Source organism: Cornus florida, unplaced genomic scaffold (assembly GCF_030987335.1).
Source record: "Cornus florida cultivar Cherokee Brave unplaced genomic scaffold, ASM3098733v1 CherokeeBrave_3.0.0_Hap2_Chr05, whole genome shotgun sequence".
NCBI lineage: Eukaryota > Viridiplantae > Streptophyta > Magnoliopsida > Cornales > Cornaceae > Cornus > Cornus florida.
In genome coordinates, this window is record NW_026775575.1 from 19268818 (window position 1) to 19293675 (window position 24858).

A 24858-nucleotide genomic window follows, 5' to 3' on the forward strand; every position below is an offset into this window, starting at 1 on the left:
AAAAACAAAAAGTAAGAAAATTTTGTATATACTTGCATTGTACATATTGTTTTTCATTTCTTGCATTGTACATATTCTTTAATTACATTTTACCTTTTTTATTTTTCTTTTTATATTTTGTTCATGCATTTTATTCTTTGTTTTTCTTGCACTTTGTATATACTTGTTTTCATAAAAAGAAAAATACAAAAATTTGTTTCACCATTGTGCCCTTATGTGTAGTTATGCATACTTTCATGCTTTAGTTAGGGCTTGATCTCATATCTCTCTTTCATCTTGTGCTATATTGCTTTAGAATGCATGATTTGATTATTATTATCCCATTTGATATTTTATGTGAGTTTGCTAGTGTGGTTATTCAAGTAGGTTGTTTATTCCAAGTTTGGGGGGGGGGGGGGGGGGGGACATTTTTCGAATTGGATCATTGCCGAGCTTCATCTCTTTATCACCACGGTATACTCTTTCCATCTTTTCCATTGTTCTCATTGCACATTGAGGACAATGTGCGGTTTAAGTTTGGGGGTAAGGTGTCTTGTTGCATTCTACTTAAGGTTGAACTTTAAATACATGATTGAGATTTGAGATCCATGTTAGTGATGATTTTGATCTTTTGAAGACTATATTACTTAAAATTTAAAAATTGCTTGACTTGAGAGTCCAATACTCCTTGCATGCCTTATGGATGCCATTTAGGAGTAAATTTTTCGAAAGATTGATATCTTGCTTGCATTTGTGGTCCATATCATCATAATTTTGTGATTGCTTTGAGATTCACTCTACTATTCTACACTAGCACGGGCGCACACTAGCATTCATTTGTGGGGTACATGCTTTGTTGGTTATTGAATTAGTTATATCCCAATTGAGTTAGTAATGCATTGAAAGCTTTCATTATTGATAAAGGTGGATAACAACCCCTTTTCACTAAGTAGCCGGGATTCTAGCCTCATCAAGTACTGAACTTCTCGTGCCGAAAGGTGGAGGGCCCAAACTCTAGGTTAATAATTGAAAAAAAAAAAAAAAAAAAAGTTGTAAAAGTAATAAAAAAAGTGAGGACTTCTCCCAAAAGGTGAGAAATGGGAAATGATTAGATGGAGGTTGTCTTGATTTGTAACCTAGTTGCTTTGAGCTTGTAAGTCCGTAGGGGTGTTTGAACACCTAGTGCCCTAAAGTCGTCTGGTTTGGGAGTCATTGACCTAACGCTCGACCTCATAGATCATTAGAAAGCTTAATAGATCAACACATTGCACTATGCTTCCATCTTTGATCCTAAATAAATAAATAAATAAAATAAAATAAAATCGAGTGGAAAGAATAAGTGCACCTAGAATAATAAAGCTTCAATAAAAGGTCCACTCTTTGTCTTGATGATCGGTACTAGATTTGTGTGCTAGTTTGAGGGTAAGGATGTGATCATTTCTTTAGTTGGCTTAGATAGCAACATATTTGATGCCGGTCCACTCAAAAAGGATTCTAGAGTTGTTTTGATTTGCATGATCATTTTCTTGATGTGTGGAGGACCATACTTGCTTGCTTGGTGTTGAAATTTTGGGAAATTGCTTGGAAATGGTTGAAACATTGCATACTTGAGGTAGTTTTCTCTCGATGCTTGTTTGCAATATTGGTACCTCTTTTGTGAAAATGAGCTTAATGTTTGTGGGTATCATTTCTGAAAACCCTCAAGAGACTTCACTCGTCCACTAGGGGTAACCTTGGGGTTTAAAAGGCTTGTTGCATGTACTAAATGCAATCGTGTTCCCTACGAAAGTGGTGTTATCCATTTATTACTTTCTAGTTCATAGTTAGTTAGTTATTCATTTCATTCCTTTACTTTGTAGTTCATTACTAGGGACTAGCAATATTTAAGTTTGGGGGTGTGTTGAGCGCCGAAAAGTGCGCATTTAAACCCCTTAAGCGAGGGTATTTTAGTCCATTCATCTATCGTTATTTACCCGTTTTAGTACTTATTTGTCTTTTTGTCTATTTCAGGTCAATAATGTTAAAAATGGTCTAAAAATGGTTTCTTAAGGCCTTTTTGGAGTTAAACTAAGTCTTAGTAAGGATCCGGAGGAAAAGGAAGCTGATTTGGAGCAAAAGGAGGCTAATGCTGAAAAACTGCCAAGTTGGATCGTTCCAACTTTTTCTGAGATCGATCGTTTTTTTTGAGATCGATCGAAGTTGGATCGATCGAAAATAAAAGTTGGATCAATCGAGCTTTTGTTGACAGCGAGCTGTCTTATTCCCGCGCGCGCCCAAAACTCCCACCTACCACATAGTACGGGATTAGATATTTTTGGAGCTATATTCCTGACTTAGTGACTAAGAAAAGGACCTTCTATATAAAGGAAAGTGACCCATTTTGTAAATAAGCTTTTTATCATTTTATTTTTACATTGTAATTTTATATTCTCTCTCTAGAAAAGTTAGAAATTAGGGTTAGAAGAAAAGAGGGAAGTGGAGGCTCATCTCAAGAACCCATTTCTAGATCCACTCTCTCTCTCTCTCTCTAGAGTTTCAAAGAAGAAGAAGAAGAAGATGGAGCCATGTTTGGAGCTTACCCTTGAGGGTTTCATGACCACATCTACCTCCTCCATGATTGGCTAGATCTACACTTAGGGTTTGGATAAGCCCTAAGTCTTGTGTAATCTAAACCCTTGTATTTCTATTTTTGGGGATTTATATATATTGTTGTGATTAGTGCTCTAGCCTTGTGAATTTAATTAATCTTGGTATATTTCTATGATTTCTATGGTTTAATTCTTCCTATTAATTCTCTAGTTTATTTACATGTCTATGTGTGATTAAATTGGGAATTATTTCTTACATAATTCATATGGATTAATTCTTTCTATTGATTCTCTTTGTGATTACATGTTGTCTTATATGTGATTATTTGGGAATTGATCTCTACACTAGTTTCTCTATGTTGGTTGCATGTTTATGTGTAATTAATTAAGGATCTAGTGATGGCTAAGCATGGATTTTTATTAGTTGGGTTTGTCAATTAATTTGATGGATTATTCTTATGCTTGATGGGTTGTTCTACAATTTAATTCATACTTGTAGGTAGGTAGACAATCTATACTTGATTTGATATTCCATGGCTTAATATTGCAAATTCTATGATTCTCTGGATTGATGTGTGCTACAATTGTGACTAGTTTGATGGGTCATGCTTAGATTTGATGGATTATTCTACACTTGGTTTATTTGTCGGTTAAGTAGACAATTCATACATGAATTTGATGGTCCATGCTTAATATTGCAATTGGTAGTCACATTTTGTTCACAACAATGTATTCCCCATTAATGGAAAGCAAGTGGTTAATTATATGAGCTTAGTGGTGATTCCAATACCCTAAGACCTCTCTTCATATCTCTTAAATCCCTATCTCTCACTAGTTTACTTTACTTGCATTTTAATTTAATTATTTTCTAGAGTAATCAAACAATCAATCTCTCTTTGTAATCTTTTGATACGCTAGAGTTGAAGTTAAATTCCAACATGTATAATCCCTTGGGACGATCCCTACTCACTCTTGCTACGTTAATAGTAGTGGTGGTAGTGGTTTTTATAAATTTAAATTTGACCTAAAAGGCTTTTCTTAAACCGCACATTCACTACATTATTTTGACGTATACAAGCGGCAGTCGTCATGTTCTTCGAGCGCTTCTTTCCAAGGGCTATGAGGTGGGAGATGAGGACACAGTTCGCAGGTCTCTATCGGGGCACTATGAGTGTCATTAAGTATGAGACACAATTTACTTCTCTCTCTCGTTATGCCGAGGATATGATAGCGACGGATGAGGCCAAGGCAATAAAATTTCAGGATGGGCTACATCTTGACATTAGGCCACGGGTCTCAATTCTTGATTTGAGGGCTTACAGAGAAGTGGTCCAGAGAGCTATGCTAGCTAAGGCAGAGGAACGAGATCAGTTACGGATCAGGGGTTCACACAAGCAGCCTCGCAGAGATAATCCATCATCTTCTGGGAGTCAGTGGAAGAAGGCCAGGGCAGGGAACAATACTCACTTACAGGGGGCATCGCAGCAGAATCGTTCTGCACCCACAGTTCCTGTATCTTCGGGATCAGCCCAGGGTGTGGTTTGTTACCATTGTCAGCAACCGGGGCACATCAAGCCTCGCTACCCACAGCTTTGGGCACAGGCCAGTTAGACTTCAGTTTCTACGAAAATAGGGCAGTGAGCTTGCTTCTATTGCAAGCGGCCAGGTCATCTCAGGAAGGATTGTCCAAAGTTGTTGAATAAGTCACGTAGTGGCACAGATTCACAGATGGTACCGGCACAGTTTGCAATGGTTCAGTCTTGTTTCAGAGTTCCTCAGGCACCACAGCCAGTGGCGCCAGTTGGCACTTATCCAGCCAGGGGTTCTACACCTACTGCTTCTTCACATCAGTCAGATTATCAGGGCAATTCACAGTAGGGCTCAGGGACTCAGGGACGAGCCTACACTCTTCCACAAGCGGATGCTTCCGCAGGCACCTCTTCAGTTCAAGGTATCTTTCCAGTTTTCAGTTCTTGGGCATGAGTTCTTGTTAACACAGGTGCATCACATTCTTTTATTTCGGCATCATTTGCACATTCATTGGGTCTGGAGGTCACACTTCGGGACAGTCGTCTTTGTGTTGACACACCAGTTGGGGGTCCAGCGTCTTTGGATCGTGTTTGTCGGGGTTGTGCTATTGAGATAGCTGGGCGGACCTTAGAGTTCGATTTTGTTGTTCTCGACATGACGGGCTTTGATATCATTCTCGGGATGGATTGGTTGTCATTCTTTTGGGCTACGATTGATTGCTTTCGCGGGAGGATGTCCGTTTGCACTCCCAAGGGAGATTGTTTCCATTTTGTGGGAGATCGGAGCGATTCCCACCAGGCAATGGTTTTTAGTATTGGTGACTGGAGTCGCCACAGATCGTACTTGGCTAGTTTGCTAGTAGACGAGGATAACAGTTTGGGCCGTGTTCTTTCGACAGTTATTGAGGATTTTGTTGATGTCTTTCTAGAGGAACTGACAGAGTTACCTCCTTTAAGGGAAGTTGTTTTTGCCATTGATGTCATTCCTGGTACAGCGCCCATCTATATGAGCTGAAAAGTCAGTTGGATGATTTGAAAGCTAAGGGCTTTATTCGTCCTAGTGCTTCATCATGGGGAGCACCGGTTCTTTTTGCAAAGAAGAAGGGTGGGTCTTTGAGACTTTGCATCGATTATCGCAAGTGGAATCATGCTATGATCAAGAACAGGTATCCCTTGCCTAGGATTGATGACCTGTTTGATCAGTTAAAGGGAGCGACATGTTTTTCGAAGATTGATTTGAGATCAGGTTACTATCAGTTAAGGGTTAAGGATGAGGATATATCCAAGACCGCTTTTCGCACACGGTATGGCCATTATGAGTTTTTGGTGATGCCATTTGGTTTGACCAATGCTCCGGCAGCTTTTATGGATTTGATGAACTGTGTATTCAGTGACTATTTTGACAAATTTGTGGTGGTGTTTGTTGATGACATCCTGGTATACTCGGCTTCGGTAGAGGAGCATGAGTATCATTTGAGGACAGTGTTGCAAATCCTTAGGGATAATCAGTTGTATGCCAAGTTCGAGAAATGCGAATTTTAGCTACCGGAAGTGAAGTTCCTTGGTCATGTCGTGTCAAGGAGCAGTGTTGCAGTGGATCTATCGAAGATTGAGTCTGTGATGGATTGGGAGCGTCCAAAGACAGTGTTTGAGGTTCAGAGCTTTCTTGGCTTAACCGGCTACTACAGGAGATTTGTTCGGGATTTCTCTCGTTTAGCGGCACCTATGACTCGACTTACTCGCAAGGGAGTCAAGTTCATATGGAATGAGGCTTATGATTTTGCTTTTCAGGAGTTGAATGGCAGATTGACATCAGCTTCAGTTTTGATCATACCTGAACGTGGTTTGGGTTACGTGGTCTATTGTGATGCTTCGTGAGAAGGATTGGGTCGTGTCTTGATGCAGACAGAACGGGTGGTTGCTTATGGGTCTCGACAGTTGAAGACTCACGAGTTGAACTATCCGACACATGACTTGGAGTTGGCAGCAGTTATCTTTGCCCTGAAGGGGTGGAGACATTATTTGTACGGGGAGAAGTTCGAGGTTTTCTCCGATCACAAGAGTCTCAAATATCTCTTCTCTCAGAAGGACTTGAACTTGAGATAGTGCAGATGGGTTGAGTTCATGGAGGACTACGACTTTGAGTTGCAGTATCATCCAAGGAAGGCCAATATGGTGGCCGATGCTTTGAGTAGGAAATCACGGGGTACTCTTGCTAGCATTTCCATTCACAGATGGAAAATGCTAAAAGAGCTTGCAGATCTTGGTTTGCAGTTGTATGAGGATGTTTCACCGGCTATTTTGTTTAGCCTTGTGGCTCAGCCAGCTCTTATTAGCAAAGTTATTGAGGCACAGCAGGAGGATGGGGAGATGAAGTCCATCCACGATCGAATTTCAGGTGGCGAGAATGTAGAGGGTTGGACCTTGCATTCAAACGGAGGTCTCGGGTACAGAGGGAAGATGGTTGTTCCTTTGTCTTATCGTGACGTTGTTCCTCGGAATTTTTACCATTCTCGACTCGCAGTTCATCCTGGTGGTACGAAGATGTATCACAATTTGCGAAGAAAGTTTTGGTGGAAAGGCATGAAATGGGATGTTTCTCAGTTCGTGGCTAAATGCCTTACTTGTCAGCAAGTGAAAGCAAAGCATCAAAGACCGGCAGGTTTGTTGCAACCACTACCAGTGGCAGAATGGAAGTGAGAGCACATCACTATGGATTTCGTTAAGGGACTTTCGAGATCCAAGGTAGGGAATGATGCCATTAGGGTCATTGTTGACAGGTTGACTAAGACGGCTCACTTCCTGCCCATGGTAGTGATAGACAGTGCAGAGAGGCTTGGTGGACTGTATATGGGGCAGATTGTCAGGCTTCACGAGTTCCTGTATCTATTGTTTCGGATGGGGATCCTAGGTTCACGTCTCACTTTTGGCAGAGTTTTCAGGAGGCTCTTGATACGAGCTTTTATTTCAGCACGGCATTCCATCCTTAGACTTATGGTCAGTCGGAGCGTACCATTCAGATATTGGAAGATATGCTACGGGCTTGCATTTTGGATTTTGGGGGTAGTTGGGAAGACTACTTACCTTTGGTGGAGTTTGCCTATAACAACAGTTACCAGACCAGTATTGGCATGACACCTTTTGAGGCGTTGTACGGTAGACCTTACAGATCTCCAGTTTGTTGGACCGAGGTAGGTGCTGCAGTCGTCTTGGGTCCCAATATAGTCTTCGAGACTACAGAGAAAATTAAGTTGATTCGGCAGCGGTTGGTTACAGCTTAGAGCAGGCAGAAGAGTTCTGCTGATAAGAGGAGGAGATCCTTGTCTTTTGATGTAGGGGACCACGTCTTTCTCAAGATTTCTCCACGGAAGGGACTTCTGAGATTTCGGCAGACGGGCAAGTTGTTTCCTACGTTCATTGGACCATTTCAGATTTTGGAGCGCGTCGGTGAAGTTGCTTATCATTTGGCGTTGCCGCCAGACCTGGATAGGGTTCATGACGTCTTTCACGTATCTATGTTGAGGAAGTACGAGCCGAATCCATCGCATGTTTTACGATGGACAGATGTTGTTGTTGATGAGGATGTGACCTACGAGGAGGGTCTAGTCCAGATTCTTGATTCACGGGAGCAGGTTTTGTGGACCAAGACCATTCCATTGGTTAAGGTCTTGTGGAGACATCACGGCGTTAAGGAGGCTACCTGGGAGCTCGAACAGGAGGTTCGCTCTCGGTATCCCCATTTGTTCTCTCTTTCAGGTACGACTCGATTTCGGGGACGAAATCTTTTTAAGGAGGGTAAGTTGTAATGACTCGGTCTTTTTCCTCCTTTTTCTTTTCAACGATTTTCTTTTTTCGTCTTTTTCTTTTTTTGTCTTTTCCCTATTTCATCTTTTTCCCTTTTTCATTTTTACTTGTATAACCTCACTAGTTGTGCTCGAATTTGATTCCAGTTTTGTATGCATTCATGATATTTGATTTCCATAACATTTGTATTTTTACTTTTGTAGAAAATACATTCTAGTTGCTTACTTTTTCATAAAGGGCATGTATGCATTTATTATTCTAATTATTCATTATTTTTGGGGTTTTGATGTAATTATGTAAAATAATTATTTTTCGTCTTAGGGACCTTTTTGTAATTTAATTTGTAAGATATTTTAAAAAAGGACCTTTTTGCAATTTTTAAAAAATGTGACAAGTGTCACATTCTCATGGTGCCACTTGTTGGCAATGGGGTGGAGTGATTTGGATGTGTAATCTTTTGACATTTGGAGGGTGGAGATTCACCTACTTGTTGGCCTAGGATTGGTGCACGTATTGGCTTTGATTGTTAACAAGTGTAGGCTTAAGATTAAGCCTAGGAAGGAGCATTGGATTTGTGACAAGTGTAGGCACCAAAATAAGTCTTGCATTGTGTGTATGTGAGAGGTAGTGTAAGAACACATAGTGAGTGGAGGATTTTTAGCCCTTCCACTCACCATTTCACACTTTATTTTTTTCATTTCACATGTTCTTCAAGAACCCTAGCCTAGCCACCATTGGAGAAAAGCTTGGTTTATAGCTTTGACTTCATTTTTGGCTTCCTTCCATTCACCCTAGACTTAGAACCTTGGAGCACAAAAGTTTCCCCTCACTCTCCTCTTCATTAACCCTAAACTTGTTTTCCATTTTGAGCTTGGTTGCTTAGATTATAGAGATTTAATTCTCTATTGAGGTAGGGGTGGTAGTATGTTTATATTTTAAGTATTTTAAAATCCTTTGGGGTTTAATATATATTGTATACATGCTTTTAGAATTGTAGTATTGCATACTATAGGAAATCCTTATGATTGACTTAGGATTTTATTGATTAAGCATGTATATTATGCATGTATCTTAAGTAGGATTGTTGATGTCGTGTAGAACTCTTATTGACTTGAATTACTATACTATTGTGATGTTAATCATACACTATAGTAGATTACTATTGGTAATTATGATTGTTTTAGAAGCTTATTGCTAAAATGCTAAGATTTAGTATATAAAGCTTGTTGTTGAGGCATGATTTAAATTGATAAGTTAGTGGTATTATTTTGCATATCTTATCATGTTAAAAACTTGTCATATATTATGCCATTCTAGACTTGGAACCCTAAGACATGGTTTGTGTGGTTTCAAAATGCTTGTGCATGGAAGGTAGTATATATGCCTTAATATTATGTATAAGTTTTGAACTTGATGTATTTTGGATTCTATTGGGACATGGTTACAATTGACATGACTAGAGTTTGGCTCTAGTGCGGGAGGTATGAATTCTCCCCAATTAAGATAGTGCGCACTTAGGGTGGTCTTCCCTGAGGGTTAATTCCCGAAATAACTGTTGAGGTCTCAGCAGAATTCCGAGCTTAGGTGTCCTAGGATTCCACTTTTTTATTTCACGTTCAATTCCAAGTTGACAATCAATGTTTAAGTTGTAACTTGTAATTTTAGTTTCATGCGATTTGATGTTGTTAAGTACATCCATTTTGATATTGTGTTGCTAGATTCATTTAAGTTAGCTTAAGATGATCCCTTAGAACACTTTGAACATAGACGTTAAGTGGAATACTCCCTTGTATTCGTCTATATTGATCTTGCAATGATATTGAAACTTTAGGGTATACGCATATGCTTTTTCCTACGAGTAACTTGATTACTTACCCTAGTGGTTTGGGTTGTTTTTCAGGTAAAGAAACTATGTTCTTGGATGCTCATCATCCTTATAGGCTAATGAGCATTTTGGAACATTTTTGTACATTGACATGCAAGTGTTTAGCATGCTTAACTTTTGATGTCATATTTTGTATACCATGGGTGTATGGTACTTTAGAAGCTTATGTAGCTTTCTTGGCATGTAATGATACTTAAGTATTCACTTTTAACATTATAAGCATATATGTATGAAGGCCAAGGGCCAAGCATGATTACTTGTGTACTTATACTCTTTTGTTGTCAAACTTTTCTTCAAAAATGTATTTTAACCGTTTTGGAGGTTTGCCACATGAAATTCTTGTAATTGGCATGTTCACATATTCAATCTTCCTTAAAATGAATCAATTTTTGATCTATGCATGTGGGTAGAATGAATCCCATAGGTTCCATTGCAATTTCACATGTTTGGAGGAGCTTTCAGTAGCATTTCGAGGAGTTTCGGTCGACCGAAACTCTATCTCAATCGACCAATCCCTTTTTGAGACCAAATAAACAGTAAAAATCAGCCTTCAGAAAACATTCTGTGAGTTTTGATCAACCAACACTCTAAGTCGGTCGACCGAAATAGCCCCTGTGCACCAGCACTTCCAGATTTCAATTCAGCACTGATGGTCCAACTTCGAAAGGCCATAACTTCTTCGTTCCTTATCCAAATAGAGTGATTCTTGAGCCTAAACTGAAGGATTTTGAGTCGTCTTTCCAACGATACATATGCCATTCTCAAATTCCAAACACATTGGAAGTTATTCATGTTTTAGTAAAGTAATATCAGTTTTCATTTCAACCGGGAAAGGGCAATTTGTGGGATTCTTAGCCAATATTCTTAAAACCTCTTATAATGTCTTGAAATGATTAAATTAGGTTTTATTCACCTTTTTTGACTTGTTTAGATTCAAGTTTCTCTCTTTAAATTGTGAATTAACCATTTTGGCCCTCGGATAACGAATTTTGTCCTTTTTGACCTTTGTTTCCACTTTTACTCTCTTTAGGTCCCGTGATCTCATGAAAGGTCACATTTGTGTCTTATGAGTGATTCTTATCTCTTAAGATCTTGGTTTATCATTTGTTTCTGCATTTCGGATCCGTTATCGGATTAACTTTCGGTTCATCACTGACGCACCGGGTTGAAAAATTTGGGCCGTCACACTTTGCGCTATACTACAGAAGCAAGCGCTAAAATAAATTAAAGATAAATGCAAAAATGCAGGAAAATCACATAGTGGTGACAAACAAGGGTGAATCTAGGAATTGTTAAAGGGGGTAATATTAAACATAAATTTAATAATATAATTTCATAAGAAATTTTTTATTTTTTTTATTTTTTTATTTTTTTATATATATAACATAATCTAGATAAATATTTAAAATCAAATATTACAAAATATATATCTAAGTTGTGCTCGGCGAGTCTTTAAAGACTCGAATTCATCGATAATAGACTCCAAATTAATTTTCTAAACAAGGTCCCGTTCAAAATACCTAATCAAAATACCTAAATCAAAATACCTAAATCATGTTAGAAATAAAGTGAGGGCGAAGGCGAATTCAAGAACGGGAGCGTGAGAGAAGCATAATTAAATCGTAAATAGTGAGAATTTGAGTTAGAGCGCGCGCGAAGCGTAAGAGCGGGAACGCTATTGGAGCGTGAGAGCGACACCCATTGAGAAGGATTATATGACTTAGCTTATGGGTGTCATGATAGAATGCGGTCAGCTAATGATTACTTGTGTAGAAAATGTTCCCTCGCACTCACCCGTGCAAACACTTATTCGTGGCCATACTCATTCGCATTTGACCGTGCCAGTGCATACCCACTCGTGCTTATCACTTGTGTTGTAATGTTTCAGGCCCTCCTCTTGGCTTGCATACTCATACTCACATACACTCAAACTCTTGCACTCGCTTGTGCAAACTATTTCTCACTCACTTGTCCCAACACTCACTCCCACTCGATCGTGCTAGAGCTGACCCACTCGCTCTTATCATGTTGTAGAGTCTTACGCCATCCACTTGGCTTGCACGCTCACTTACATTCAAACTTTTGCACTTGCTCGTGCCAACACCACCTACTCATGCATGTCACCGCCACCACCATAACTCCCAAAATCTCCTTAAGACCAACCCAGAATATGTTCCTATGTACTCATCAAAGCCCTCCAAATTATGATGATGAATTCTTAAGAGTCCCCAATATTGCCGCAAGTTCGAAGACGAGTGATCCGCACAGACGTGTTCCAAGAAATGCCAATTTCAGAGGTAAGCTAAAATTTTCAAATCCCAATTAAATATAATATGATTTTTAGTTTAATAATATGCAGTATTGCATTCCAATATTGTCGAGCCCAGTAGCAAGGCTTGTAACCGGATATTAAAGTGATTGGATGTTGAATGGTGGGCAACCCACCATGGGTTCAGTAGCAATCAACTTTCTCGTTAAAAATTGAATTTAATCATATGCGGAGCAACCATGGTTAGCCACCAGTAGCATATCCCTAGCTAGTAGCTAGCACCAGCTCTGGTCAGGGCTCTAACCCAGCACGCAACCACTTTTTAATATTATTGCTTTTTAAAATTACTTTTAATTTTTGCGACTGTGTTTTCAACAAAATTCAGAGATGGTATTGATTACTTTAGGGTTAATTACAATGACACCTCTTGAGGTTTGCTATAATGACAGCTATATACAAGTTAGACCATTTTTTAATGATGACACCCCTTTAGGTTTGATAAAGTTAACAAAGACACCCCTACCAGAATTTTTGATCCAAACAGACCCTTAAAAGGTGAGAAAATATTAGATTGCCCTTCAATAAAATACTAATTTTTGATTTAAAATATCTAAATCTTTAAATGACATAATTAACCTTATTAATCCCAATTTTATCTCTCTATCCTCTCTCACTGAAAACCTAGAAATTTTGCCCCAGAAGCCACCACCACCACTTCCACCATTGCCACCTCTACCCACTCACCACTGCCACCTCCACCAAAAAACGAAACTGAGAATTTGCAAATGGGTTTAGTGAGAATTATTGCATACTATTATTTTTTTTAATAAGTAATAATCAATGTTTTCTCTGTGCCCATCCAAAATGTTTCTTCAATTTTGTGGGCAAAAAAAAAAAAAAAAATTTATTTCTTGAAAGAACGAACAGAGGCGATAGTGGTAGAGAAAGTGAAGGCGGTGCCAGGCCTTTGTCGAAGCATCCACTGGCTGTGGAGACTCGACGGCGAGCTTCCGAGAAAGGTGGAAAGCTCGGTTGTGGATGAACTACGAGCAAGGCGGTGACGACTTGATGGAGCCGGTGGAGACGGGCTGGCTAACTGCGGCAGTAAGCGAGGAGGGACTCTCGGCTTTGATGATGTCCACCGACAGGAACTCTCAGCTTTGATGATGTCCACCGGTGGGCAAAAACAACTCGGCTGTGGATGATCTGTGACAGGCGATGAGAGCGACGGCGAGTTCGGCCGGTGGCTGTGGATCGATGAGACAGATCCGACGAGGGAGGTGGAGCTCGGCTGTGGTTAAAGAGAAGCGGTGGCATTATAAAGAGGGAAATGATGGCCGCGATTATGGTTGAGGAGAGATGGCGGCTATGGCTGTGGTTGGGGAGGTGGCGGCGGCGGATGTGGTTGGGGAGAGGAGGCGGGAGAGGCAGCGGCGGCAGATCAAGATGGCGGCGGTGGATGTGGATGAGGCGGTGGCAGAGGTGGAGGCTAAAAGGAGGCGGTGAGATTGTGGAAGTGGAGAGAGGTGGTGGACGTTGTAATGGAGAAAGCGTGGAAGTTTCAGTGGTGTAGGACGGTAGGTAGGTGGCGACGGTGCTGCCTTGCTTTCTTGTCGGACTTGGTTATCTATATATATATATATATATATATAAGATGGTGCTGATGTAATAATGTATATGTATAAGGGCAAATTTGACTTTTCATAAGTTCTGATATTTTACCATATAAATGAATTAAACATTAAGGGCAATCTCATCTTTTCTAACGTTTTAAGGGCTTGTTTGGATCAAAATTCTCATAAGGGGTGTCTTTGTCAAAAAAAGGACTAAGTTGAATATGATTTTCAATATATCAAACCTCAGGGGGTGTCGTTGTAATTAACCCATTACTCTATTAAATCTCTTCTTCAATCATATAAAATTTTAAATTCTATTAAAATAAGAGCTTGAAGGAACACAATTTAGATAAAACAGTTCTGCTTTACACTTCTTCTTTTTTTAAATACATAAGATAATTTTTTTCAACTACCATAATAATAAAAAAGATCACTTCTGAATATTCTTTCATAAAATACATTCTTCAGAGTAGAAAAAAATATTTATTTTATTGTGCTATATGATTTATAAATTGCAGAATTCATATTACAATTATATAATATTAGGTTCTCGAAATGAAAAATTGTTGCTGCATATAAAATAATATTTATATATAAAAATATTTATTTTACTATCGTCATGTCCTCATTGTGAAAATCAAAGATTTTCTGTTGGCATGTTTGCGTTATAATGTCTCTGTCCATGCTACTACTTGGCACTTTAATAAGGAGCATACTAAATTGACATAGATTAGTAACAATTTGATACTTTTTTGACAAATGTTAGCTGGTTTGATCAATTGGTATATTGAATTGTTAAAAATCAACCAGACAATCAATTATTGTAGCTTTTGTATTCTTTGATTAGTTGTGGTACAACTATAGTTTTGTAATAAACCCAAGAAATCAAATATTTAGTATGAGGTTTTTATAACGCCGTAGAAGTATTTTCTTTATTGAATTTAGGTTCCTTTTATTGTCAAATCATCATAGTGAAGAGCACTGGGAATTAACTGAACAAGCCTACTGCCAGCCCTTCGATAGTTTGTCCCTAAAAACTTCTCAATAAACGAAGTTGAAGGAACAATAAACGAAGGAAATGACTCAGATTTGAATAGGCATCTAGCTTTATTGCTACTGAAAATATATAATATATGCAGAGTACTGTGCGTACTCTCTCTCTCTCTCTCTCTATATATATATATATATATACACACACACACTAATTGGTCTCCGATCTCTAGCTCCTAATTCTTTTACGAGTATGTATAAATAGTGGATTAGACTTGCAATAAAGAGATACAATTGATTTTATTCCTTCTAGTTAGTTGTTTTTATTGAATGTGTAACCATTATTTTTGACTTTTTTTACACCTATACTTTGGCATTCGTAATTTTAACTGAGTTTGTTGAATAAAGACATATGTGATTAAATTCTCTCCGCAATATATTATGCTGCACAACTCACAATTAATTATAAGACCATTTTAATCTAAGTCAACATAATAGGCAACTTGTTTACTATTTTTTAGTAGTCAAAGTGTGTTAATAAAATGAGCTCATAATATCAAGGGTTGTGTAGACAAATTAAGTGTGTGAGTTTTTTGTTTAGATAAAAAATAAAAATAAAAACTAATTTAAATGAAAATATCTAATTTTCTATTACAACCCATTTTAATTATCTAAATATTACTCTTTTTACAAAAAAAAAAAAAAAAAAATTAAAAAACATTAAATTAAATGAAACCGTTAGAACATGTAATATATCAATGAGTCATTAGCCCGGATTATGTAATAATCTCGTGTTTTAAAGGAGAGATTAAAATTTTCGCGTCATTTTGAAAATTTGTGTGATAATATGTATGTTTAATTATTTACATTAAATAAATAAATAACACGTATTGAACCTAGCTTTTTCAAGGAAAAGAATAACTTTTTCAAGGAGTGTGTTCAAAAGCATCCAAGGAGCAAAAGCAGTGTCATGTGAAGAACAGTCAATCATTACTTTTTCCTTTATTAAGCCATCCAACTTCGCACCCCTTAGCAAGGCAGGACTTAGAAAACTGCTTGAAACATTTGTTTTCTTTTCCCTTTACTCCACATGGAGAATTTAAACACTAAAAACTATCCATCACTTTTAGAATTTGAGAACTTATCACTTGATTACACTTTATTGAATTTGAACATCACGTTGACAAATTCAAAAATTTATTTTGGCAGGACCACTTTAAAAAATAATGAGATTAAATTCTTAATTAAAATAATATTTAAGTTAATTATAAATTGATAATAATTTTGTTCAATACATTTATAATTTTTGTTAACTACTTTTTATGTTTTAAAAACTTTTCAATATTGCTATTTATATTATCAAAGATAAAAAAAGTTTATGTCTCAATAAGAATAAAATGTGTAATTGTATTATTTTCAAAGAAAATAAATATTGACCACTAGATTTATATTTTTCAATCCCAACAATGACTGTCCTAATAGGTAGAATCAACAACAATATCATAAAAAATTAAACAAATAGTTATATTTTGTTCTTTTTAATCTCAACCATAAATTATTAGTATTTTTCTTATCAGCCTGCACAGTTGCACTCCATCTATGAAGAGATAGATTGTCCTCCATTTGTTTACTTATTTTAGTTATTCAAGGACAGAATCATCGACGGTGGAGGGAGAGAAGGAAAAGGAAAAAAACAAAAGGAGGGAAGCAAAAGATAGAATTATTAAAAAGGGTAAAGTACAGTCACACTTTCTGAAATTTGACAAAAGAACATTAAGAGGAAATTTACCTGTATTTTGGACAAAAATACTCCTAAAATGAAAATTTTAGAACTTTATGGTCGCTTTTTCCTTGGAAAGCCTAACTTTACGAATGCAAAAAATTACTTAAACATTGACCGTATTATGTATCAATGTGATCGACCAATACAAGAGTCATAAATGGTGGGGTAAAAAAAAGCACTAATAATACTTTGTTACTTTTTCTTTTCTTAATTTTCATACGAGGACTTTAAAACTTTCTATCATCATAATAATTTCAGGACTTACCACTAGATTTTATGGTGAAAAATCTCAATATGAATTTTCATCCTTTACAGTGGTGAGGAAATGCTAGGAAATCATAACTATTTCATATCATGTTTGTTTTCAAGTAATATATTACACTAGTAAAATAATTGCCAAAAAAAAGTGCATGGTCAAATAAGTACAAATTTGATTGAATCTATTTTTATATAATTTTTTATAATTAAACTTGAATTATTTTTGTCATCATATATTACTATCTATTACTTTATCATATGTATTATTTTTTTTGTGTTTTTATACATCAAATACAAAAATATCACATCAAAACAAAAAATATATATATATAATAAATAAAATGCCTATTAGTGTAACCAAAGTATGTGACTTAGTGGTATTTTTTTTCATTTCAAGGCAAAAGGTAGAGGGTGCAGTCCCCCTAAGTACGTTGTGAGAATTAATTTTTATGACAAAAATAAATAAATAAATATGTTATAGTAAAATAATTAAAATAAAAATTGCCTAAATTCAAACAAAATAAATAAAATTAGAGTAAAATGTTTCTATTCTCTTAGAAACTAAGTAAAGACTAATTTTAAATTCAAACAATTAAAATGTTACATAAATTCTATTTGATTCTTAAAATTGATTATTATAGTGGTTCATTATAAAAATAAAATAAATTAAGTAATTATAAATTAAGTACATTATTATAATAGTACTTTAATGTTACTGTTGGTAAATTTTGTTTTTCTTGGTCCTTTGATGTCTATGTCACAATCACACACAATAAAAGTAATTTATTGATAATTTTATAAATTTATTAAATCAAAACTTACCGACAAGCCAATAGCCTATCGGTACCACACTCCTACTTCGTGGAGGCATGTATAAGTGAATAACAAAAGAGAAAAACAAAAAGAAAAAATAAATGAAGCATGATTATTTGTCTCTTTAAATTCATTATCAAAAAGAGGTTTATTTTATAAAAATAAATTAATTTTTATATAAACTTATTTAAAGATCTGAGTCGCATCTATAAATTAAATTGACAATTAATTATAAAATGAGATCATGAAAAGATCTCTACTACAAGTAATTTAAAATCACGTAATAATATAATATTAAAATATGCTAGAAATAATACACCTTCAAGTCTCGTATTGCATTTCTAAAAGGACAATACTTGCATCCAACCCCGGTTGGATGAAGTTTGTCCAACCTGGGTACGTGGCACAATCAGAACATGACAAGTGTCCATTACACTATTCAACTTAAGTTGGGTTTTACCCAACTTAAATGGTTTTGACCCGACATAACAATTTTTATTTTTTTTTTCTTTTTTTCTTTTTTCCTTTTTTAGAAGATCGCTCCCTACCTCGTATCTTTCCGTCGCCGCCACCACCACCACCATTCTTAACCTCCTTTCTCTTTCCTTTATCTCTCACCCAGCCAACAAACCCATCTATGGCCATCTCTCTTTAACTCACCTAACCAGCGAACCCAATTAAAAAAAAAAAAAAAAACCCATTTCATCATCAATCTTTCACACCCCCAAAACCAGTAAACCCTTACACAGATATAGATATATATATATATATATATATATATACACCACAACCAACACTGGCGAGCTGTCAGCGCAAGAGACGGCGTCCTGGCAGTTGCAGGAGATGACGGCGGCAGGGCAGACGACCCACCATGGTGACGAGATACCGGACGACGACGGTGAGGATGATTGGTAACTCGTCCTGACCCAATGGAGCACCGCTGCTGGGAATTCGGCCAATTCCGCCGTCAAATCAAAAGACGATGATGGCTGATTCGTTCTTCAATTTGGGGATTTCGGTGATGAATCAATAGCACAAAATGATGTCTAAACCTGACCCTAGATTCTGACTACTGTGTGATCTAAATGGAGAGAGAGAGCTCGCGGGGATGCCGATTGTGGGTGGTGCCGGGAAGGGGTGGAGATGGTTGTTTCGTATGGTGGGTAAGCAGTGGTGGAGGGGCCGATTGTGGGTGGTGGTAGGAAGTTAGAGAAATAAGAGGACCGACGGTGGCGGTAGCCATGGTCGGCTACCAACTCTCCACCCAAATCGAAGCCATTGCCGTCGGCAACGAGGTCTTCGTCAATTCGGCCGTGGCTCTGCCTCGCTACTGAGTCAACTCAGTTTTCAACAGCCACTAATCCAACACCACTCACTCTATCCTCTCCATACTCTTCTTAGGCCACCTCGGCGACAACGGACTACACCGCTGACCTCAACGGCGGTTGCTTCTTCGCCAATAGCCACCAAACGAGAATCGAATCTGAGGGAAGATGGAGGAGTTGACTCGGCAGCGAGGCAAGAGAACGGGTAATATCCGAAAATTGACGGGCAATATTCAACAGAATTTTATATTATTTATGACACATGTCATGCCCTTATTGTGCCACGTACCCAGGTTGGATAAACTTCATCCAACTTGGGTTGGATGCAAGTATTGTCCTTCTAAAACATCTCATCATTATTGTGGGAGCACGCGTATACAACCGACACATAATTGTAGATAGTTGTTGAACGCGTTTACGCGTTTTAAAAAATGACAATGTCAACAATAAACGAAGGAAGGTTCGTGGAAAGTTACAAGCAAATTCATCTTCTGTATACTTTTACAGTTGGAGGAAATGACTCAGATTTGAATATATGCAGAGTATTGTGCCTATGTAGCTATTACATTTCGTGTCTCTCTCTCTCTATATCCAGATCTCTAGCTCCAAGAGATTTGGCACACAATTAAGCAAGGTTCCTATGGTTGCTTCATCTTCTTCTTCACTGCCTCCTCCTCCTCTTGTGTCTCGGGAATTTGATGTGTTCTTGAGTTTTAGAGTTGAAGATACTCGCAAAACCTTTGTGGGCCATCTTTACAGGGTTTTGGATCAGAGAGGAATCAGGAACTTTAAGGACGATGAAAAGCTTGAGAGAGGAAAATCCATATCTCCGGAGCTCCGCAAAATTATTAAAGCATCAAGCATTGCGCTGATCGTTTTCTCCGAGAATTACGCTAATTCATCATGGTGCTTGGACGAATTAGTGGAGATCCTTGAGTGCAGGAGGAACAAGGGACAGACAGTTTTGCCCATCTTCTACCATGTCAAAGCATCCCAAGTTCGGCACCAGAAGAGGAGTTTTGAGGAAGCATTTATAGACCATGAAAATATTCATGAGAAGGAGTTAGAAAGGGTGCATAGATGGAGGGCTGCTTTGAAGGAAGCTGCAAGTATAAGCGGCTTGGATTTACAAGATACAGCAAATGGGTATATTTAATTCCATTTATTGTTTGTGGTAACATAACAACTTATACATGTTCTGCTTCATCAGTTATTACTAGCTTAGTACTTCAACGTAGATATCATTATTAACATTCTAATACAATATAATTTCTTATCTTATCTTTAATTTATGGTGGCAAATTTCAATATCTATAATTAAACCTTTATGTATTTCTCTACCTACCCTCTCCCTCTCTGTTTTTTGTTGTCACTGTATTTATATTTTAATGTGCTTTATACTTGATAGGGATGAGGACAAGTTTATCCAACTAATTGTCCAAGAGATTTCAAGACAATTGCCGCCTACACCATTAAGTGTTGCTAAGTATGGAGTGGGTATTGATTCTCGAGCAAATAAAGTAATCATGTTGTTAAATGAAAGGTCAGAGGACAACCTCTTTGTCGGGATTTGTGAAACTGGAGGAATAAGTAAGACAACCGTTGCCAAAGTGGTTTTCAACCAAATGTCAAAAGAATTTGAAATAAGTTGTTTTCTTGGAAATGTGAGGGAAGAATCAACCAAGCAAGACGGATCAATCAGGCAAGACGGTCTAGCTAAACTACAACAAAAGCTTCTTAGAAAGACCCTAATGGATAATTATTTAGAGATATCAAATTCTGACTAAGGAATGAATGAGATAAAGGTTATACTTGAGCACAAAAAGATTCTTGTAGTTCTTGATGATGTAAATCATGAGAAGCAATTAGAGAGTTTAGCTGGAATAAGAGAGAATTGGTTCGGTTCGGTTCGGGAAATAAGATAATCATAACAACTAGGGATGAAAGGTTGTTAAGGAAGTTCGATATTAAAACATACAAAGTTGAGATATTAGATGACGAAGAAGCACTTGAACTTTTCAGTTGGCATGCATTCCAGCGGGACAATCCTGTAGAAATTTATCGGGAACTCTCATATCGTGTAAAATATTATGCCAAAGGTCTTCCATTAGCTCTTCAAGTTTTGGGATCTCTTTTATGCAAAAGAAGCATTTCACAGTGGAAAAATGAATTGGATAAATTGAAGAGCAACCCTCCCAAAGCTATTCAAGATGTTCTCAAGATAAGTTATGATTTTTACTCATTTACTCCAAACATGTCATCATCTTCAAGCTCAAAAAGCCATTGTTACCCATATTGGAGGCTAGTGAAAGAATATTATTGTAAATGTGGAGTTAAAAGTCCTTTGAAAGTGTCATATACCCAACGAAATCCTGGTAGATGGTTTTACGGGTGCGCAAACTACAGGACTGGCTCATGTGGTTTTTTAAGATGGGAGGATGATGAACTGCCTGATTATTACCGTAAATTGATTATACAACATATGATAGGTCTATAATCAGCTGGGTAAGAGGGGTGGGGGATTTTTGGGATTACTGTGATATACATATTTTGTAATTGGCTAAATTTCGTAGCATTGATGAAGAACAGAAGGCTATATTTCTCGATATCACATGTTTCTTCAAAGGATATCAAAAAGAATTTGAAGAGAGAATTTTTAAGAGTTGTGGATTTCACCCAGTCATTGGATTAAAAGTTCTCACTGACAGGTCCCTCATCACTATATCAAAATATAACGAGCTTTGGATGCATGATTTGATACAAGAAATGGGTCGAGAGATTGTTTGTCATTAATCTAAAGATCCTGGAAGGCGTAACAGGTTGTGGTCTTACGAGGACATTTATGACATATTCACTGAAAATATGGTACGTGTTGAAGTCATATATGTTATTTTCTTTCCATGTGCAAAATATGCGGAAAAAAAACAAGAAAATTTCTTGTATTGAAATGTCCAAGTACTCTTCTTTGAAGTTGTATGGTTAGAGTTAAGTTTTTATTTCTTGGTTGGTAGGTGACAAAAAATATCGAAGCCATTATGTTACTTGAGAAAGGATTATCTTTAGAAGGCATTGACAATTCCGTGGGAGGGTTGTCGGTAAGCCCTAATGCCTTTGCAAAGATGAAGCAGTTAAGAATACTCAAAATTAGTGGAGTGCAACTTGATAGACGCCTTACATATCTCTCAAAAGAGTTCAGATATCTTGATTGGAGTGGCTATCCCACAGAATATTTGCTAAACAATTTTTGTCCAAAAAAACTTGTTCAACTCCATTTACGAAATAGCCTGATCAAAGGGATTTGGACATTTTTAGGATTTATTCCACTCCGAAAATTAATTCCATTTGATTTCATTATATTGCGATTACTAGGAAAGTCACAAACAAATTCTTTAATTTTGTATTCTCAACCTTAACAGTGACAATGAAATTACCAGGAAATCATGCAAAGCAAAGCTAAAAAACATAATTATCCCAAGCACAAAATAGAAAAGATATAAGAAATTAAAATTAAACATTGAGCAATGAGTCAAAATAAAGCTAAGTGAAATAAACTTACTAAAGTAATTAAACACCAATCAAATTTTTTTTTTTTTCTATTTATATATATTTTTTAGTCATTGACAAAAAACTCATACACCACCTTCTTCTTTTTTTAAAATTCAAACTCTCATTGTCCATTTTGAGAGGTAAAGGAAATGCCACCAGATCACAAAGCCTTTGATATTAGACACTAATCATGACATAGTGACAAAATTATAATAAAAAAAGAATCCTAACGAAACAATCATTTATGTTACCAAATGCCATCACTAGAGCCTTTCTACTCCAAACAAAAAGGTCTTAATAATCACTAAAACTCTAATTTATATATATATATATATATATATATATATATATGTACCCTTATCATTGAATTACTTTTTCCACTGAGATAAAGGTTCCTCTAGCTGGACGTACCTATTGACCCAAGGTGAACACGGTGTGTTTGGTAGAGTGGGTGACATTGGAGGCCAGTTACCTTTATTTTATAATCGTCTATATTGGTTATATTGTAGATAACATGTTCGAATAAGTTTGAATATGATGTAATTGGATATTTAATTAAACATGCAGAATAATGTAATAATATATTAATTAAAAATAAATAATTTGGACTGAGGTTAGTATTGGACAATTTAAGTTCCATATGGTGCTGACGAACTTTGTGGTGCTTGTCTCCCAAGATACAACCGTCTACTTTCACCAGTAGCAGCACTACAAACTTGTGGATACGGCGAATCTCCACCATGTAATACTCTCTCTTACTCAAAAATGCATATATACGACATACATGCTGAATTGGGTGTAATTCGAACCAAATGATTCAGACCAATCTTAATATAGCTCAATGAAATTTGATTAGGATCTAAGTGGCTCGAACGACTTGACCTATGGTTTGAACCCATTTGGGTTGGGTTCAAGTCTAGAGAGGGAGAGAGAAGAAAATGAATTGAATGAATTGCAAATGGCAGCCCAAGGGGATATTTATAGAAATAGAAGTGCCTTTTTAAATTTGGTGTGTCTTTTCATTATTGGACACAACTATTTATATGCGTCTCTTTATCATTAGACACAACCATTTATATGTATCTCTTCATCACTGGATATAACCACTGCAATAGTTTGTAATGGTTCACATTGAATAGGTTATATCTATTGGTTTTGAGTTGCATCTTTTCATCCCACAACCAATTAATGATCACACATGTTCAGTTAAAGACATCTTTTGATGACTGATGAAATAATTTTCACTAAAAAATTCTAACACGAGTGCATGCCTTTTCAATTCATCTCTGAAACATTTCATATCCAATAGGATACATCTTATATCCAATAGGATACGTTAAATGACCAGCCGCATTCACGTTTTAGTTCTAACGTGATAAACATGATAACATGTATCCGCACCAAGATATTTACAATGCAACAATTAATATAGTCTAACTTGATATATATAGTTGCAGCTTTGTAGGAAAGTTTCATTCATATATTCCAATGGTCTGATATTTGCTTTATAAAGCATCCAACTTGGTACCTTTTTAGCATAGCAATGTACGATGCATGAAATTGCTTCATCAACTATAGTATCCATATGGCACCAAAGCCAAAATGGTGATAAAAAGCAGCCAACCACAAGAATGTAATAACACTTTATTACTTTTATTTTTCTTTTCCTATATATCATACCCAAAATTTAAACCATCAAAGATTCCATCTGCTTTAGGATTTATTCCACTCCGTAAATTGATTCCATTTGATTTCATTATATTGAGATTACTAGGAAAGTCACAAACAAATTCTTTAATTTTGTATTCTCATCCTTAATAGCGACAATGAAATTACTAGAAAATCATGCAAAGCAAAGCGAAAAAAATAATCATCCCAAGCACAATATAGAAAAGATATAAGAAATTCAAAATAAACATTAAGCATTGAGCCAAAATAAAGCTAAGTGAAATAAACTTACTAAAGTAATTAGATATATAGCAATCAGGTTTTTTTTTTTTTTTTTTTTTTTTTTTGGTAAACTCATACACTATCCTATTCTTTTAGAAATTCGAACTCTCACCATTCACTTTGACAAATAGAGTAGATGCCACCTGACTACAAAGCCTTAAATATTAGACAGTAATCATGACAGGGACAAAATTATAATAAAAAAAATTCTAATCGAAACAACTATTTATGGTACCAAATGATATCACTAGAGCCCTTCTAGGTCCAAATAAAAAGGTCTTAATAATCACTAAAACTCTAATTTATACACACACACACATATATATATATGTGCCCTTATGTTGTTAATTCCATGGAGACGCATATGTGTGGTACTAACTCTATCTAGTATGGAGACGCATCTTATCAATCCCATTCAATTTCAGTACAATTTAGATATGTATTTTTGGTATATTTCACCTCATATACCTTATCTTTGAATTACTTTTTCCACTAAGATAAAGGTTCCTCTAGCTGGACGTAC

At 36.5% G+C, this 24858-nt stretch overlaps 1 protein-coding gene across 1 annotated transcript; it reads left to right on the forward strand.

The window, feature by feature from the left end:
- The first annotated feature begins 19479 nt into the window (after nucleotides 1-19479).
- LOC132309067 (toll/interleukin-1 receptor-like protein) lies at nucleotides 19480-20626 on the forward strand. Its single transcript, XM_059807420.1, has 2 exons — nucleotides 19480-19985; nucleotides 20248-20626. Exons 1-2 carry the CDS (start codon nucleotides 19480-19482, stop codon nucleotides 20624-20626), a joined length of 885 nt encoding a protein of 294 aa, XP_059663403.1.
- Nucleotides 20627-24858: the final 4232 nt, after the last annotated feature.